Source organism: Sprattus sprattus, assembly GCF_963457725.1.
Source record: "Sprattus sprattus genome assembly, chromosome: 9".
Taxonomy (NCBI): Eukaryota; Metazoa; Chordata; class Actinopteri; order Clupeiformes; family Clupeidae; genus Sprattus; species Sprattus sprattus.
Window position 1 is genome coordinate 6447497 of NC_137928.1, and position 20300 is coordinate 6467796.

The 20300-nt window shown below is 44.5% G+C and overlaps 1 protein-coding gene across 1 annotated transcript; it reads left to right on the forward strand.

Annotated features, from left to right (window-relative positions):
- Positions 1-16454: 16454 nt before the first annotated feature.
- LOC308370004 (prolactin-releasing peptide receptor) lies at positions 16455-20051 on the forward strand (the record flags this gene model as incomplete). The annotated part of the gene is made up of 2 exons (XM_080844563.1): positions 16455-16742; positions 19182-20051. The coding sequence occupies exons 1-2, from the start codon at positions 16464-16466 to the stop codon at positions 20049-20051; spliced, it is 1149 nt and encodes a 382-aa protein (XP_080700689.1). The 5' UTR covers positions 16455-16463.
- Positions 20052-20300: the final 249 nt, after the last annotated feature.

Here is a 20300-nt window from a genome sequence, read left to right on the forward strand (position 1 = left end):
TCTGAACTGCATGATGTAGTGAGTGAGCATCCACAGATCACACCTGCACACTCTCTCTCGCCACCCTCAGGCCGTCCTCTGAACTGCATGATGTAGAGAGTAGGTTTCCACTCCCCACACCCTCAGGCTCTGCATAAGCAGCATGAAAACTCTACTCTCTGAAAGCCCCTCCTCGGAAAATGATCAAAGTGTGACTCTAATTCATGAAATGGTTCCTGGAAAATACAAATAAAATAATGACTTGCAGGCATGAACGCCTAAACCCCCCGCCAACACGCACACACACACACACACACACACACACACACACACACACACATACACACACACACACACACACACACACACACACACACACACACACATACACACACAAACACACACACACACACACACACACACACACATACACACACACACACACACACACACATACACACACACACACACACACACACACACACACACATTGGTTGTATGGTGGATTTGGTGCCTTTTCATCATCAGCTCTGTTCTCTCCCTGTTAAAGCGTCCAGCGTGTTCTTGGTAATTAGGGTGTTAATACAGCTCTGTCCGTCAGCAATACAAGTTTTATCAAAGGTATTGAACTTAATTGGTTGGTTTATCTTAATGAAATGCATAGACACGCTCTCGGAAAATGAGAAAAGGGAAAATGTGGCGGATTCTAATGAATTGCACCGTTTACATTTTGTACATAAAACATCATTTCCCAAGGCACCCGCGAACCCTGTGACTAAGAGATAAAAATAGCTAACGCCAGACATGTCCAGTTGGATGCACCAAATTATGGCGTATCACTTCAATCTGGGGGCATGTATGTGCAAGCGATGAGGGATTTGCCCTTTCAGTCATGCTAATATGCTACGCCGCTGTCGACAATGAAAGACTCTAATGTCATTCTGCCTCACAGTCATGAAGGCTGCAGTGCTGGTCGTTAAAGACATTTACAAGTTGATCGTTTAGAGGGTTGGTGTCTTACCGTGCGCTCACTGGAGCACATAAGAAGTTAATTTGTAGAAAGTTAATTAGATTAATAATGTAGGCTATTCATTCAGTCATTCATTTATTTTTATTAAACACTCAGCTACTGTTTGTATTTATTCCTGTTTGTCTGTTCGTTTACCGTAAGCATTGTCATTGTCGCAGTCTGTATGTCACCGCAGCTGCACACTCCTGGCTCTGCAAACACTCGAGAAAGAGAGAGAGCAGAAAGAGGGTTGTTTTTTTGGGGTAGAAGTCTGTCAGTCAAGATAGATAAAAGCCCCAGCTAAATGGACCTGTGTATATTATTTATTTTCTCAAATGAATTCTGATTTATTTGTCAGGGACATTCTGCGCATTCGAGCTCTTAGGCAGCGCACTCTTCAAACACTAAAACCCTTTTCGGCCCTGACAGCCTAATAAACCATTTACTGCTCCTGGTAGAATCCCTCTGTAAATACTCAACCGCTGGATGGGGACATCAGTACTGATCCCTTTGAACCCCTAAATAGCATCTCTCACAGTAAAGGGCTTTAGCCTTATAGAGCTCAGTGGTTTTAGAGGCAGTGTATAATGTATGTACAGAGCGCAGGTGCTTGGCTGCCATCAGGGGTCTGCCTCGGGTTTGACGCTGGGTCACCTGTACAAGTTCTGCCTTGGGGCTACGACTCAGAGTCTTGTCCAGATGCATCAGAACCTGCACGCATACGGCAAAGACCATGCAGACGACCATGCACCAAAGACCATGCAGAAGAGGAGAAAAAAAATGCTGCTTGTTGACAGTGGACCGGTTTGAGTTGTATGAGGGAGATGCAGAGTGACATTTGCCAAATTCCACTATGCATAACATAAATCTGCATTAATTCTACTGTGAGTACTGCACACACATGCACACACACACACACACACACACACACACACACGCACACATACACATCCAAACACACATGCACACACCCACATGAACACACGCACACACACACACACAAAAAGGCATGCACATTTGCACACATGCACATGCATAGACACAGATACATACTGTATACACACGTTCCAACAGAAAGGCATAAACACATACAAATACATGCACAGACTCGCACTCGCACGCACACACACACACACGCACACACGCGCACACGCGCACACACGCACACACGCACACACGCACACACACACACACACACACACACACACACACACACACACACACACACACACACACACACACACACACACACTCATCTTGCCTGTGACTTGGCACTCTGGTCGTTTTGTATGCGGCAGTGTTGGATGGCAGGTCACAAGCGGGTCACGGAGCGATGATGGGGTCGAGGCGTTGTGACACCCCGCCTGTGAAGATGTTTTCTGACGCCATTAAACCACAGGCCTGCCCCAGGCCCCTACTTCCAGCCAATCACAGGAGAGAAGCAGCAGCACAGTTAACCTTTCAAACCTGCCCACCGCAGCTCTCTCCTTAGCCTCACTCAGACCCCACCTATCAGGGACACTGCAGGAGGCTAATCCAGTTTGTTGTGGTGTGTTGTGCGGTGTGTTGTGGTGTGTGTTGTGGTGTGTGTCGTTGTGTGGTGTGGTGTGGTGTGGTGTGGTGTGGTGTGGTGTGGTGATGTGTGGTGTGGTGTGTTGTGGTGTGTTGTGGTCGGTTGTGGTGTGTTGTGTTGAGATTTTGTTTTGAGGTCGGCTTGTGTCAGCTTGTCATTTTGTTTTTTCTGTTCATGTGGGTGGGGCTGTTCATGCCAGCCGTTTCCTGAGTGATTGTTGCTTTTTTAACATTTTCTTAAGCAATTACACAGCTGCTGTGCAAAACACACCATGCCCACATCAGACATCAGAATAAGGCCTTTTAATGTTACAAAACTAGTCCTTCACATCGCTACCATTACTGCCAAAACAAGCCAAAAATACCGTGCTGTGATTTATCGATAGACCCACACACGGACACTGACTGACTGAAAAGTGTAGGGTAATTCAAAACGTTATTTTAGTGTCCTACAAGGGTATTTAAGAATGTCAAAAATTAAAACTGTTCACAAACACATGTCATAGTAGATACTGTAGTCTTGTTGTTTGTCATTCCTTTGACCGGTACTGTCAACAGTTTCTGCTGCCAAACATACATAAATAAAAAAAGGAAAGGGATGAAGGAATGGGCTTACCACTATTCACACGCATCCCTATTGTTTGTGTCATCAAAGGATCAATCACAGTCTCCAATCATTGTTCAGTTGCAATGCTGTATCGCATTTGATTGCAGTAGCTTGATTTTGTTTACATTCTTGTGAGAGATGCTTGAGATGTTTGTCAACAATGTGATGCTTGACCACGCGTCAACAGCACAGAAGGACTCTTCCTTCTTCCTCTCTTTCTTTCTTTACATTGTGATGGATGTGGAGGTAGCACAGAAGCAGGGACGTGCACAGGAGGGGGCTAAGGTTGCCCGGGCAACTGCCCGTCTTCCCTCCTCGACTGAAGTTGCCCCTTCAAAGGAATATTTTCTTTTTTTAAAACAGTATAACGGCTGCACAGAAGGACTCTTCCTACTTTCTCTCTTTCTTTCTTTCTTTCTTTCTTTCTTTCTTTGCATTGTAATGGTTGTGGAGGTAGCACAGAAGGACTCTTTCTTCTTTCTCTCTTTCTCTCTTTCTTTACATTGTGATGGATGTGGAAGTTTTCAGGGTCTTAGCAAGGCCAGAGTATAGAGCAGACAGCAAGCATAGCTGTCAAGTCAAAAAAGCTGTCAAGTCAAGTCAAGTGAAGTCAAATGTATTTATCAAGCACATTTAAAAAACAACTCATGCTGACCAAAGTGCTGTACAATTAAATTACAGTACGTTTACATGATGGCATAAAGTTTGGCTAAATTGGCTAAAGTCCGGCTTCTCTATCCATGGGGGGGCAACTGCTTTATCTCACGGTACATGGCAGTGACAAATCCAGATATTGGCCGTGTCTGTTCAAATCAAATGTGGAATGTTTACAAGCGGGCATCTGCTACCGTTGATTATACAGTAAATGAGTTGTGAAATGAAACAAAAACACATCACAGTTAAAGTTGTATCAGTATTGATTGATTCACATTGATATGAATGGATGACATGACTAACAAGTGGTGTAAACGTAATATGAAAATATGTGTTCAGTGAATTAGCGCGTTCTGTCCAAACATGGGTATAGGCTACCACATAACTATCATCTGAATTATCACGGTATGTCGCAACAAACCTTTGATCTAAACAGAATATTCAGTATGGAATGGGAATAGATCAGAGCAGTATCTTTTATCACGTTTGACACATATGCCCTGATTGCTGTGTGCAGGTGAAGTTTCCTGTGAAAATGGGGTAGTATTTCTCTCCATGAATTAGTGGCCATCTGATTGCCTTATACGTGTTTAAGGAGGGGTTGTAAAGGTGCTTATATCTATTCAGGCCTCTTGTGTTATGTTTGTTCATAATCAACAAGAATAAGCTTGTGAGACAGTCTGCAGGATATTCATAAAAAACGTGCCATTAGTATGAACAGTTGAGACCATAGACAAATACTTGTCTCTGGTTGAGACAAAACTTTTCTGTTAGCAATTTCTGATGCATTTGCTATTTAGATACTAAAGTTAGCTTTGTTTATTGTTTCCATGGTAATATGAGCCGTCAGAATAATTGGATTTTCTGTTGGCCATTTCTGATATGCAGCACATGAGGGCAAAGAAAATGGTGCATGGTCTTGATCATTTACATTTCGTTTCAGTATTTCAAAGTGAATGAGATGTGGGAGCACAAGAACCGTGAGCGTCTACCAGCGATTATCATATCATAGACATGTATGATGATGCATCATGCATGTATATACTGTATATGTCTATGGATGGTATCTCAAGCATGCGCAAAGACGTCATCTCCAGTTGTTATCTAGTTTCAAAAGATACAAGCGTGCATTCTCCGATACACAACCAAATCCAATCTAGTTATCTGGGGGTGTAAATCGGACTTCAGTCGGACACAACAATTCTAGATTTGAGGAGTTATATGAAATGGATCTTCGATTTAAACCCGACAAAGCCAGAAATCTGGACAATGTCAACTATTTGATGCTTGACCACGTGTCAACAGCATGGAAGGACTCTTCTTCCTCTTTCTCTCTCTGCCTTTACATTGTGATAGATGTGGAGGCAGCACAGAAAAACTCTTCCTTCTGTCTCTCTCTTTTTCTTTCCATTGTAATGGATGTGGGGGTTTTCAGGCATTTATCAAGGCCAGAGTACAGAGAATCGTCAAAAAAGCTGTCAAGTCAAGTCAAATCAAATGTATTTATGAAGCACATTTAAAAAACAACTCACGCTGACCAAAGTGCTGTACAATTATATCACAATGTCAACTATGTGATGCTTGACCACGTGTCAACAGCATCGAAGGGCTCTTCTTCCTCTCTCTCTCTGTCTTAACATTGTGGTGTATGTGGGGGTTTTCTGGCGTTTATCAAGGCCATACGTATAGAGCAGACAGCAAGTCTAAGTCCAAACTGCCACTTTATCTTTAAGCTTTATTCCCAACACGTAAGTCGTGAGTGAATGGCTTATCATCTCCAAAAGCCTAAAAACTCAATTAATTCGCTCAAATATGAAGGCGGGATGTCAAAGGCCACCTATGCAGAGTTGCCTGATAGGAATACTGTCATGCATAAACTGTCCGTCAAAGCCACAAGTGCAATGGTACACGATGTCTATAATCGCCAATTATTATGACTGAGGAGTTAGATGTAAGAACAGGTTAGAGTATTGACTGACATCTGTGGTCCACAATGATGTGTCCACTGCAAGGGAATTGAAATTGACATCCCTGTCTTTGAAGCAGGTGTCCTTATTTAACTGCTTGAACAAGCAGGTGTCCTTATTTAGCCGGTAATAAGGCAGTGCCCTTGGTGGAGCCACAAACGTGCTCAGATTTGTTAATTCACTTTTCAGATGCAGAGGCGGAGAGCAACCCTTGTCACCAGCTTCACACACACACGCACACGCACACGCACACGCACACGCACACGCACGCGCACACGCACACACGCACACACACACACACACACACACCGAATAACCGTCCTTACCAGCCTGTTCTCTCGAGCTCGTCCCACCCCAGGTGTGCTTATTCCACACTGCATAAGCACACCTGAGGTGTGGCGCACAGATCTGTCTTGGAAATACAGTATACTCATCATATACAGTACACTGTGTAAGAAGTGATCAAAAACAGAAATGGACCCTTTTTCCCTGATATATAGACCATGTATGACCATGCCCAGGCTCCTATTTGAGACGTGTCCCTGAAGTCACTCATCAGCATCCCTACCAATGTCCTCCTTTGGAACTGGCGGATGTGTGACTTGCATTCTGAAGGGCAGTGCCTTTAAAAGGTATGCGAGTGCTTAAGGTCGGATCAATGTGTGCTAGAAGTTAACTTTGTGAGTAACGATTAGCTGACATTACTTCTGGTGTGGGATTTTGCTGTGACGTGTCTGTAAGTACTTATAAAGAAAAACTATAAGTATATATTCAGCCCATGTGAACTTTGTGTGACTGGTTATACAATAACGTAGGGTGGCTTTGTGAAAAAGGCAGTTGGGTGACTGCTTATTGCTTATACTGTGTTATGAAGGGTAATAGAATATAAATCATTTGCCCAATAAGATATTTGAATGTGAACTCTGTCTGTTCTCCACCGCGATTGGGGGGTATTATGCCCTAATCCACTTGTGCAGTATCTCTCCTGTATTATGATCAGGCACTAGAGTGGTATTTAACTACTGAGATGTACTGTAATTAGTTTTGAAATGCAGCGTTTCTGAGAGTTTCTGTTTTTCTATTACATCTTGGCGTATTGAAATCTATTCATCTTTGGAGGGAATTGCAACCAGTAGGGATTTGTGTTTGTGATCGTGGATGAAGTCGTAGACTATTAGAAAACTAAAATGGCTCCAGAGATCATGAACTCTCTCTCTCTCTCTTTCCCTCTCTGTCTCTCTCCCTCTCCCTCTCTCTCTCTATCCCAATTTCTCTCTCTCTCTCTCTCTCTCTCTCTCTCTCCCTCCCTCTAGCATTTAGATCCCCCTGATTTTAGTTGATAATTTAGTTGATAATTTGTATATTTGCTTTCTGTTAGAGGTGTTTCTGTTCTTTTGTATGTGCATATTGTAACAGGTTGCAGGGTGGGCAGTGCAGTAAACTGAGGAATCAGTCACAATCGGCAATCAAAAGAAGGTTTTTAATTCGGTTCTCACTGAAACAGGTACAACTCAGGCATCACTTCAAACACAGGAAAAAGTTGGTTCTTCAAACCTAACTTAAAAGTCCAACACAAAATGTTCTTTGTCCCTTTTCCTTCAGGGTTTCCAAATCAACATAAACTCCAATTTACTCCCCTCAGTCAGTCAGCTTCCAGTAGGCAGTCCGGTTCTTTCAGGCTTATCCTTCACCCTTCCTGATGCGCTTCACAGGTCAACTGCTTCTCCATGGCGCCATTCTGGCCTGTGAACGACAGAGACATTAAACAGATGGTGGCTTAGAACCCATCTACTCACCCTGCTGTTTGCCCCTTTTTTACTCTGTTTCCCCTTCTTCTCCTTTTGTGCACGGTCCTCTGGGTCATCTGCCTTGTCACCGTTGTGGTCTTCCCCCAACTCTTCTTGAGCAGGGGCTGCCTTGGCAGCAGACTTGGCCCTGGCTTCCTTTTTTAGCTGGTGGGAATTCTTCTGAGTCATCAGAGTCCCCTTCACCTGCTTCGTTCTCATCAGGATTATCTTCATCCTCAAGCTCTTCCTTAGGATCTTCATCCTCAACATCTTCGTCACCTTTATCACCATCACACACGTCGCCTTCATCACCATCGTCTTCACCTTCGTCACATCATCTTCACCATCCTCATCTTCGTCATCATCATCTTCATCGCCTTGGTCTTCGTCTTTATCACCTTCGTCTTCTTCATCTCCATCATCACAAGAGGCATGTTGGAGGAATGTCTTCTTTCGTTTTTGGCAAGTAATCGTATAATAATTATCCAAAAATAAATCCCTTTAGGACGAAACAACACCCCTCTGCTGCGTGTCGGGGTGCTGTTCGCCCCGCCGGGATTTATTTTTGGATAATGACCTCCGGACAATACATTATCCCTTACTTAGTTGAGTGTGTTGATTCTGTTTTCAATTTTTTGGTGATCTTATTGTTTTACTGGGATTTAATTGTACAGTGTGAGCTGCTTTTAAATCAATTTTACTTGACTTTGCTGTTTGTGTGTGTGTGTGTGTGTGTGTGTGTGTGTGTGTGTTTGTTGTGTGTGTGTGAGAGTGTATGTGTGTGTGGTGTCAAAGTGTGATAGCTGAGGTTATTTCAGGGGAAAAGCAAATCTGAAGACTTTTACATAACCTCTCTCTTTTCTATCACTCTTTTTCTCACTCACTCACTCACTGTCTGTCTCTTTCTCACTCTGTCACTGCCTGTCTCACTCTGTCACTGCCTCTTTCTCATCTCTCTCTCACTCTGTCACTGTCTCTTTCACTCTGTCACTGTCTCTTTCACTCTGTCACTGTCTCTTTCACTCTGTCACTGTCTCTTTCACTCTGTCACTGTCTCTTTCACTCTGTCACTGTCTCTTTCACTCTGTCACTGTCTCTCTCTCTGTCACTGTCTCTTTTACTCTGTCACTGTCTCTCTCTCTCTCTTCTCTCTCACTCTGTCACTGTCTGTTTCTCTCTCCACCTTTTCCTTCTCTCTCCCGCTCTTTCTTTCACACTCTCCTCTCTCTCCGCTCTTATCTGCCCCCACTCTCTCTCCTTCTTTCCCTCCCTCTCTTTCTAAGACCCCCAGTCTTTCTCTCTTCTTTCTCTCCCTCCCTCCCTCCCTTTTTCCCTCTCCCTCTCTCTCTCTCTGGTACTCTCCCTTCTTCTCCCTCTCCCTCTCGTTCTCCCTCTCCCCCTCTTTCTCCCTCTCGCTTTCCCTCTCCCTCTCTCCCTTCCCCTCTCCCTCTCCCTCCCTTTCTCCCTCTCTCCCTCCCTCTCTCTCTCTGGTACTCTCCCTCTCCTTCCCTTGCAGCAGAGTTCATCTCCTCCAGCTCAGTCATCACCCAAGCAGAGGGATGCTGAGATAGACCACAGCAGCAGCAGCACCAGCATCAGCACCACCAGCATCAGCAGCATCAGCACCACCACCAGCAGCAGCATCAGCAGCAGCCCCCTGTATCACACCTGCTCATCTGGCCAGAGTGATCCTTGAGCACAGCCAGGGAATATACGGCACAACGACTCCACCATCAGCGCTGAATGCCCTGTTTAGACTGCCCAGAGCTGCAGAATCAAGCACCCACCCCGGCGCCACACAGGTAAAGTGACTGCCTTCTCTTCTCTCCACACCCCCTCCCTTTCTTCTCTTTTCTATTCTTTTCTTCCGTTTTCTTCCACTTTTCATTCATTTATGTCTGCATATGCATCTTGCTCTCTTTTTAGTAACGCATTTTGTATTCGTTTCATTCTATCCATTCATTTTTTTCATTTTTTTTAATCTTTTGAATCATTCTCTCTTTTTTTTATGTATCTCTTCAGACCTCGGATCTGTATCATAATTCCTTTTTTTATCTCTGCTTCTTGGTTCGCCGTCACTCCGTCACTCTGTCACTCTGTCACACGATGGTGCGTCTCCTGCTCTTCTGCGCTACACATTTCCCCTCATGGTTCCATTTTTTGTAAACAAGGGATAATAAGAATCAATTTCCCATTCTTTAATTTTTATTTTTTTTAATTCGTTTTTAATTGTTTGTCCAAAACAACTTTTCCCAAAATTATGCACCATGCGCTCAGAATGATAAGACTCCTAAGACACCAATATATGAGTCTGCAGACCCTTGAGGACATCACAGTGCTTCAGATTCAGTTTGCTACCAACAGGTGACAACCTATTCAAAATATTAGACGGTCTAATTTGGCAACCTGTCGCAGCATGTTTGGAGGGACCCAGAATGTGTGCATGTTCTCTCTATGTGAGCTTAAGAATAACACTCTACTGTCATGTAAAAATGATGTGAAGTAACAAAAATGGTGACAAAAGCAGATTCTAAAACCACTGCAAAACAGTAACACTGTAAAGAATAGATTATTCCGAAACTCTCTATATTTCTCCCAAGCGTCAGGGAAGGCGTCTGCCACTGTTAAGTATAGATTATTCCGGAACTCTATGTATTTCTCACAAGCATCAGGGGAGGCGTCTGCCACTGTAAAAAATAGATTCTTCAGATAATCTCTGTATTTCTCACAAGTATCAGGGAAGGCACCTGCTAGTAAAGTATAGATTATTTCGAAACTCTATGTATCTCTCACAAGCATCATGGGAGTCATCTGTATATACACGACACTGGCTCTTATCAGATGTTTAGAAGCACTCCGTGGCAAGGCGGCAATGCCACACCAAACTAGGAAGAGGCAAAAGAGAGAAAGAGCAAGAGGATAGACAGAGATCGAAGGAGAGAGAGAGCGAGAGAGAGAGAGAGAGAGAGAGAGAGAGAGGGCAGGAAGGAGGAAGAAACTGGATACGGAAAAGGGATGAGAAAGAGAATGACAAAGAGAGAGAGTGATTTGTGTTTCCAGAGTTTAATTTCCAGAATTTGCCCAGCTGACGGACAAGCTTACTCCCAACTGGAAATATTCATGGCCATGGCCAAATGAGGGCCGTATGAGGGCCAAATAAGGGCCAAATGAGGGCCGTATGAGGGCCAAATAAGGGCCAAATGAGGGCCGTATGAGGGCCAAATGAGGGCCGTATAATGGTCCTATAAGGGCCGTATGAGGGCCAAATGAGGGTCATATAAGGGCGTATAAGCTCCATATGAGGACCAAACAATGGTCATATGAGGACCAAATGAGTTGCTATCTCGATATCATGTCCTTTGTTGTCTTGTGATTCTCACCTTTCATCAGAGAAACATGACGTGCATACTTCGTACCGCTATGTGAACTTCAACTTCAATATGCTGAACATGAAGAAAGTCATGTTGCTTTGGCAAAACCGCTTAAAGTTGTTCAAATGTACAATGGTATCACATCATACCAGAATTAATTTCCTCTAAACGATCCTTCCGGTTCTAGAAGGCCAATCAGCAGTGTGTTGAGAGCCACTGCAGGCCACCGCTGGGGCAGAACAATGAGATCACTGCGGAGGGTTTGACCAAAGGGCTCCACCAATCTATCACAACAGAGATATTAATCCGAATAACAGACTCAATCTCTATCCCTCTCTCTCTCTATCCCTCTCTCTCCTCTATCCTCTCTCTCTCTCTCTCTCTGTCTCTGTCTCTCTGTCTCTCTCACTCTCTCGTCTCTCTCTCAGTATCCCTCTCTCCTCTCTCTCTCTCTCTCTCTCTCTCTCTTTCTTTTTCTCTCGGTCCATTGTGTCGGCGTCAGAATGAGGTGTTCATTGTACTTGGCCGGCCCTCAGCAGCCGGCGAGAAACGGTTTTCATAAAGTCTATTGATCTGTCCTCTGCAGTAATTTATAAAGCTGCCACAGTGTGTGCCGCTCCCCTCTGTCCACTGGGGGCAGCGGCGTGGCACAGGGGACCCCGCTGCTGGCCATTATTGCGTTTCATATCTCACTTCACAGCCCAGAGAAAATATCTTTACTCATTTCTCCTTTGATCCGTATCACAAGAGGCGATTAGTCTTGCCGATGGCAGCCGGGCGAAGTAGACGACATGGAAATGACATCAAAGCTGTCTGCTGACAAGAAGTAATACGCACGCAAAACTTCAATCAATAACACAGCTAGAGTTTACACAGAATGGGAATTTGCAGGGTGGCTGAACCGTCCCCAGTATACTGCGACGTCATACAGTAGCTAGTGAGTGTGTGTGTGTGTGTGTGTGTGTGTGTGTGTGTGTGTGTGTGTGTGTGTGTGTGTGTGTGTGTGTGTGTGTGTGTGTGTGTGTGTGTGTGTGTGTGTCTGTGTGTGTGAGCAGGGTGGCTGAACAGTCCCCAGTATACTGCGACGACATACAGTAGCTATCAGACACGGTTGAGAAGTGATGTTTGTTTCATGGCTCTGAAAGGGTTGGGTGATTTAAATAAATAATTAAATAAGTAAATGAAGACCCGTAACCTTGACTAATGAACCATGAAACATGGCCGGTCTCGCCTGTCCAGACCACTCACATTTTGCAGCGCCGCTTTAAGCGAAAGCTTCTTTTGTGCTGCTTGTCACTGTGTGTGTCTCTCTCCTTGTGTGTGAGTGTCTCTTCTCGTGTGTGTGTCTCTTTTCTTGTGTGTGTGTGTGTGTGTGTGTGTCTCTTCTCGTGTGTGTGTGTGTTTATGTTGGGGGGGGGGGGGGGGCTTCAGCCATTTTGTTGAAAATGTGCAATCCCCTGATTACCTGACATGACTCACCTGCCCGCCTTTCATCCCAACGCTGACATTTAATTGCCTTGCTTTGCCTGTACAGAGCTCTCCCACCTAACCAAGACAGGAAACAAGTGCCGTGAGAGTGTGGCAAACCGGCTAAATTAGGAGGAAGGAAATATATGTACATTAATTACGCAGCGCCTTCACTGTAGGGAGCGCTTAGTGAATAGGTAGGCGCTATTTCAGGCTGTCTTGACTTTGTCCATATCCCCTTAATGAGGCTTTTTGCTTAAATGAGCGAATCACCATGGCATCGTTTGCACGGTGGTTCCCTGCTGAGAATGTGTGGCATTTGCTTTAAATTAGTACGATTCCCTTTTCATGATCATTTGATCTGGTTATATCCACAGCTCAGATTCTGTGTGATAATACTTAGAAGTACTGTGCCAATTTCATATGCCAAATGAAATTGTATTTATATCCACTCAACATATATTTTTACTCCTGCAAAACTGCACCAGGCGGCCTGTCTGAATTCTGATAATGGTTTAGATCTGATTGGATATACTATGGCAGAGAGGAACCGCAGCTCTTATGTATTAAGGCTCTAGTTAAATTAAATGTGAGTGACGTGACATGACGTGACAGTAATGGTTATATTAAGGTAGAGTATTATAATGCAAATCATCTGCCAAAAATAATTCTTGCAAATGTATTCAGTGTTCTCCATTCAAACGACTGAGGTGATATTTAATAATATCTGACCGGGTTCTGATAATGATTGAGCTCAATCAGAGCCGTGTTCACAGGTACCTTATTCAAATTCGAACAGAAGTTTAATCGTTGGCAATTCCGTTTCATGGCGGTTCGCCACCAAGGAAATCGGTTGAAGAACTAGTCTCTGAGTCTCCTTCTTGTGAAGCTGGAGTGGGGCTCTTATCAGCGCGTTTGTTTTGAATTGGAAAAGGCACTCATAGACAACAGTGGCTTCCACTGTGGGAGCCTTGAATGCTGAGACAAAAGTGTGTTGCTCTTTGCATGCGAAACAAACACGCTGAGGCATCTGCAGAGGGAGGGACAAATTGATAATTGGATTGATAAGGGGATTTGGAACCGTACTGTGCCACATTGTGCTTGAAGATTCTAGTTTTGGGGATCAGAAAACTTGCAACGACTGAAATTGCTGCAAAACACTTCATGTTTGGGTTAAGAAATATAGGACCTAAGATACAGTACCAATCAAAAGTTTGAGAACTTTTCTACATGGTAGATAACACTTTTATTGTTTAGTACATCATTCCATATGTGTTCTTTCGTAGTTTAAATGTCTTCAGTATTAATCTACAATGTAGAAAATAAGAAAAGTAAAGAAAACACTTCTCCAAAAAATGTGTGTGTGTGTGTGGGGGGGGGGGGGGGGGGGGGGGGGGGGCTTAGGTTGCCTGGTTGGAGCTTGAAGTTGCAGAAATGAATAACAAACGGACAATCATCATCAAGTTACATGAAATGAATTAAAATCTTCATAAATCGAGGTTCAGTTTGTCACATTTAGCCTAAAGAATCAGGCAGCTAGCTTGCCTACAAGACAACCAGCCCGTTATCACATGCACATTTTTTGGTGGGAAAAATAAACTACATGTCTGCTGATGGTTAGTTTCTAACATTTCATTTTAACAAGAAGAATAAAAAGTGCTGTAAAAGCTAGAATGCCTACTGAAAAGATAAGGATTCAGGAGAGAGAGAAGCAGCGAAGGGGAGCACAATTTTGCAGAGTTAATTACAAAGAAGCAAACCAGCAGGTGAGACAGAGACATTGCATTGTGATAAAGATGACAATGCGTTGTCTAATTAATTAATGTGAAACTGGCTCATATTTTTAGACTCCTTATGGCAATTTATTATAATTACATTACATTTAGGATGAGGAGCAACTACAAGCCTCCCAGACCAAGAGGAAATGTGGACCAGGAGACACAGAGAACAGGTAGACCTAAGTGCTGATCACCAAATATGAGATGAAAGGGCCAGGCTAGAAAGTACAGGGATACAGAGCCACATGCTAAATAACTGTAATTTAAAAAAAAGTATAGGCTATTTTAGAGATCCTTTCAAAGATCTTGCCTGAGCAGATACAAAATAACATACCACTGCTTCTAGTGGGCCTTATAAAAGTAATGATAATGCTAATAACAATAATACATAATTGGACAGATGATGAGCTAAGTACATCCACTGCAGACAAAGAGCCAGACCCAGATGAGAACAGAGAGCCAGAGCCAGAGCCAGAGCCAGAGCCAGAGCCAGAGCCAGAGCCAGAGCCAGAGCCAGATGAGAACAGAACAGACTTGGAAAACAGGGAAAGGAGAGACAACAAAGAAAGTCGGGACAGAAGACCAACAAGGAAGGATATTGAGATGATCGAATCCATGAATACAGATTTTAGTACAATCAGGCCTTTATCAAACTTTCACATTCAGTCGAACCTTGCCGTCCTATTGTGAAGTTCCCCCAAAAAAGCAGAAAGGCGCCCACTGGTATGATGATGAGCCTTGGCTGGAATATTCTCCACAGAATGATGCCATGCTCAAAATAATTGCTGTATTTGTGTGCTTTATTTATTACTATAAATTAAGACCCTGTTCTTCTCAGTCTGTGTGTTTGTTTGTTTTTTGCTGGGGGGGGGGGGGGGGGGGTTGCCCTTTTTTCAGGCCAGAGCAATGGCCCTTCAAAATTCCTGTGCACTTCCCTGTATATATATATATATATATATATATATATATATATATATATATATGAATGTGTGTGTGTGTCTGTGTGTGTCTGCGAAGATGGAAAATCATGTTTTCTTGATAGCAGAGGTATGAAAATGCAGGGGTAAAATCATGCAGAGGTAAATATGCTGCTGCATTTCCGGTGGAGATCAACAGGCTCTGGAAGGGATGTCTCCCCTCCTTTCACCCTCCCTCCTTCTTCTGGCTGGCTGGCTGCACTCCCGGCCTCACACACACACACACACACACACACACACACACACACACACACACACACACACACACACACAAACACACACACACATTAAACGCCCTCTGGCATGCTGGGATGAGCTTAAGGCGAATGAAAGCCCGGTAATTTCCTCCTGTGAGCTTATGGAAGCTATAAAATCCCCCTGATGTCTAAGAGTGCTAACAGATGATTTGGTGATTTGTTCATGTTGAGAGTTGGGAGATACGAGTGGCGAGAGCGAATTGACACTGTGTTTGATTTGATGCCATTAAAGTGTGTAGAGAATGGTGATGGCAGACGCAAGATTACGAGACGTAAAGGACTACTGGTGGCCATGATTCAATCTGTGTATTTGCATTATTGTACCAGTTCTCCTCCAGTAGAGCTGTTTGTTGCATTTAGAGTGGGTAGAGAATGGTGAAGGCAGACTAAAGGATATGAGACATAGAGAGCTGCATTACAGACACATTATGGGCTTATTTGTAGCAGTTCTCTACCCTAACTAGTAGTACTATCTCTAACCTACCTAGTAGTACCATCACTACCCTAACTAGTAGTACTATCACTACCCTAACTAGTAGTAGCTACTATAAAACCAAGATCATGGGTGTTACACCCTGGATATACTGGTGAAAATGTATCCCTCCTGTTAGTGTCTGCTAGTGGAATGAACATTACAAAACAATTACTAAGCATTTTTGTCTACAACTAGCTAACAGCACATGCTAACTGATGAATTTCCACGATATTCTGTTGTACTGTAAAAGCTCACATTTACACCATCCTGTTGCATAATAAGATATGTGGTTAATAGCCTTGCCTCCCTACCAGGAAGCATTTTAATAGTGAAGTTGTACAATTCTGTCAGCATTTTGCTCCCTGAGATCCATGACCTGGGTGTTGCCTTGGACTACTTGTTGAGCTACATAAACCTTTACGTTTACGTTGAAAACGCCTGTTTGCTCTTTGTTTTCCGGCACGTTCCAGGATGAGTCAAGCCTGATGATAATGGACCCCGGGGCCCACGACTCCGACGGCATGCTGGGGCTGCCCTCCGCCAACCAGACGGACCTGCTGGACATGTTCTCGGGGGCACAGCTCCTGCAGCGCTTCAAACCCCTCTTCATGCCACTCTACGCCATCGTGGTGCTCGTGGCGGGCGTGGGCAATGCCTTCCTGCTGGTGTGCATCGTCGTCGACAGGAAACTGCACAACGCCACCAACTTCTTTATCGGGAACTTGGCGGCTGGAGACTTGCTCATGTGTCTCAGTTGCGTGCCCCTCACCGCCTCCTACGCCTTCGACTCGCGTGGCTGGGCCTTCGGACGCCCACTATGCCATCTGGTGCCCCTGCTGCAGGTGAGATGGATAGATGTCCACTGAAAAGCACTTTGAGCTGCACTCAAATATTTGTATAATGCAAAGTAATGCTTCTTCTTCTTATTATTATTATAACCATTTAACATAGATATTTAGTTCGAACTTTCGTAGGTCTAGAACAAGTAAGAATTTCCCATTGAGATGAATGGTGGAATCTTCGTGACACGTAAACGTTAACGTTCTGTAACTGCCATTTCAGCTGTCGCTAAGTACCGCCCCTCGAACGCAGGCGAGCCAATGCCAGCTTAGTCCCATCTGCATTCGAGGTGACAACTGCATAGAGTGGCATCAGAATTTGTGACTTTTCTTTAGTTTTATCCGGTTTTATACAGTAAGTTAAAAAAAAAAATGGTCAAACGCCGTGCAGGGTGTAGATCCAACATATCCTGAGAGGCAATGTGGTATTTCTTATCCCATTTCCCTAATCAAAACAAATTGAGCAAGTCCACACATGTGATGCTTCCCATCCATTATGAATGGGGTGATGTCATGCATTGCCGAACTGAAAGTTTTGAAAGTTACCATGACATACACACTGTTCAATGTGAAAACCTTGTTATTATTACCCAAAAATATGTCTGAGGTGATTTGCGAGATGTCTGTTAAGCATGTTAGCAAGGTAGCTGCTTTTTGCCCAGTGTGATCAGTGCTTTGCTGTATCATTTGCCTGTAGGCTACCTTAAGCTTGTTAAAAGAAGGCTACAACTTTGTATTCAACAAACGTCCGCAATTACAACCTTAAAGGGTAGGCTTGTTTTCTGACAGCTGTACCTTTGGGTTAAGACATTTACAAAAAAAGAGTGTACTGTCACTCCATTTGGCACATTGTCATTACCCCTCTACCTTTGCTGCAGCTGTGCTGTCAGACATTATGCTAATGTGTATTAGCTTCAGTCTAATTGAACTTCTGCTCTGAAAAGTACTCTGAACTGCACTCTGTCTGTGAAAGGGGCTTTCAAAATAAAGACTGCCTTCTACATCTTCTACACGCATGGCTAAGCTAGAGTTCTCACTGAAACACAAAATTGTTTGCTGCAGCAAAACAATGCATGTTTCAAAAGCCCATGCCCCACCTCTGTGTATTTTATGGGATGCTTGACATCCCAAATGATAACAATCATCCCATAATTGGAAACTAAAAGACGGCATCCATGTTGAACAGATACGGGACATGCTTTGTTCCATATTTTTTGAGAATCAATTCCAGAAATGCACTTTTGCACACAGCTTACACTACTGAAACTACTGTTAATGTTCTCTTTCATTCTAAAGAATGAGAAAATAGTTTTTGATGCACAGCCAAAATAAAATTCTGATCTAAATGACAATGTGTAACACACATATTCCTCATCAATACTATCAATACAAAACTGATCAAATTCAGGGTTAGTGTGTTTGCTTGTCTTAATACATGGGCCTATATATACATGTCTGGTAAATGGTTAAAGCTGTGGCAGTTTCTTTAAAGTGAAGTGAGAGTAGGACATGCATTTGACTCTCAACCAAGTATGTGGGTATTTGTATGTTCCATCTTTAGACCCAGGAAGTGTATTGAAGGCTGATGGCTAACGCAGGATGTAAGAACCACCCCCATTTCAGGAAGTCAGCAACCCTAGTAGTCAGTCGCAAATTCAGAAATGAAGTTTGTTTATCACTGGCCTGAGAGCATCAGTTCACAACACACAAGTTCAACAGTTAAATAATTCATAGTTATACTATGGTTCTAGCCGTGGTCTCTGCCTGTTTGATCAGGTTCAGCAAAGCAACGCTTCCCTATTTGTTAATTCCAATGCAATATTTAGCCTAAAAATATTGAGCATAAAATTCAGCATAAAATATACACTTGCTGACTGATTATTTCTATTAATTCTATGAATTAATTAATTCATTTCAAAACAGAAGTCCGCTTGTCTGAAGTATGCGTATGCTTGTTCTGTGCAGCTAAATTGCAGCAAAAAAGCGAATTCCGTCTCATAAATAATAGAGTGAGAGTAATAACCTTGTGCAAACAGCAAGTACACCACAGCTGGTGTGTTTTGGCGGCATCAAAACTACACGGTGAAATACCGAATTTGCCACAGAAAATAACGAGTGTGTTTCCTCTCACCATTGGCCAACTGTGTTTTATCCAAAAGAATTTGCCAGCGTGGTTAGTACGTCATTGCCTGTTTATTATCTCTGGAAAATCTGTGTGTTTTTACAAGTGTTTGTACCCGCCCCCCCCCCCCCCTTTATTCCATTCCTACTGCGAGGCGCATTGTGTTACCTCCGTGTATGAAATGCGATGTACAAATAAAGTTTGATTTGATTTGAGGATGATATTAACCGAGCAGCTAAATACAAAATCGTACCTTGGTACAAAAATGGTCCAAACTGTCCAAACTGTTTCTCTGATTATCTGTGAACTCTCTCCCTCAGGGTGGCACCGTCTTTGCCTCGGTGCTCTCCCTGACCGCCATCGCCATGGACCGCTACGTGGTGGTGGCGTACCCGGTGCGTCGGCGCATCTCCATGCGCGGCTGCGGCGCGGTGGCCGCCGGCATCTGGGTCCTGTCGCTCACCCTGGCCGCCCCGCCGGCGCTGCACATGAGCCTGGTGGACCTGCGGCCCAGCGGCGTGGACTTCCTGGTGTGCGAGGAGTTCTGGGAGACGGCGCGGCTCCGTCTGCTGTACTCCTGCTTCTTCCTGCTCGCCTCCTACATGATCCCCCTGCTGGCCGTCAGCGTGTCCTACTGCGCCATCAGCATTAACCTGCGGCGCCACGCGTTGCCGGGGGAGCCGTGCCAACAGCAGCAGCGATGGAGCCAGCGCCGGCGCAGGACCTTCTCCCTCTTAGTGGCCTCCGTGCTCGCTTTCGCCCTCTGCTGGCTGCCCCTGCAGGTGCTCAACCTGATGGTGGACCTGGACGGAGACTTCCGCTTCGTGGACAAGCACTACCTGAACGTGTTCCAGGTGAGCTGCCACCTGGTGGCCATGAGCTCGGCGTGCTACAACCCCTTCATCTACGCCTCTCTGCACAGCAAGCTGCGCCTGCACGTGCGGGGGTACCTGTGGCCGTGCCGGCGACGGGCAGGTGGGGGGGGGAGTGGAGCGGGAGGAAGAGGTGGCGGGGGGATCGCTGGAGGCGGGGAGGAGGCTCTGCTGTCACGCTGCACCTCCAGGAACCCAAACACCTGCCTGAGTCTGCTGTCGGAGACGTCTGCCAAGGAGAACCAGCACCAGAACCAGCACCGACACACGGGGGAACCGCAAACACCTGTCCACAGTGTCCCGGATAGCTCCCTCTGAGGACACACACACACACAAACACACACACACACTCTATTCAGAGACTGTCTGTCCCGTTACCATGCGCTAGAGCTGACACTCTGGCATGGACTCTGACCACAATCTGGCTCATTCTGAGACAGGTTCTGGCTCACACACACACTCACACACACACCTTTCCGCACACAGCCGTCGGAGTTCCATCTATAAATCTTTCGAAGCAACTCCTTTTTTCATGAAACCTTTTTCATGATTTCGTGTGAAGTAGAC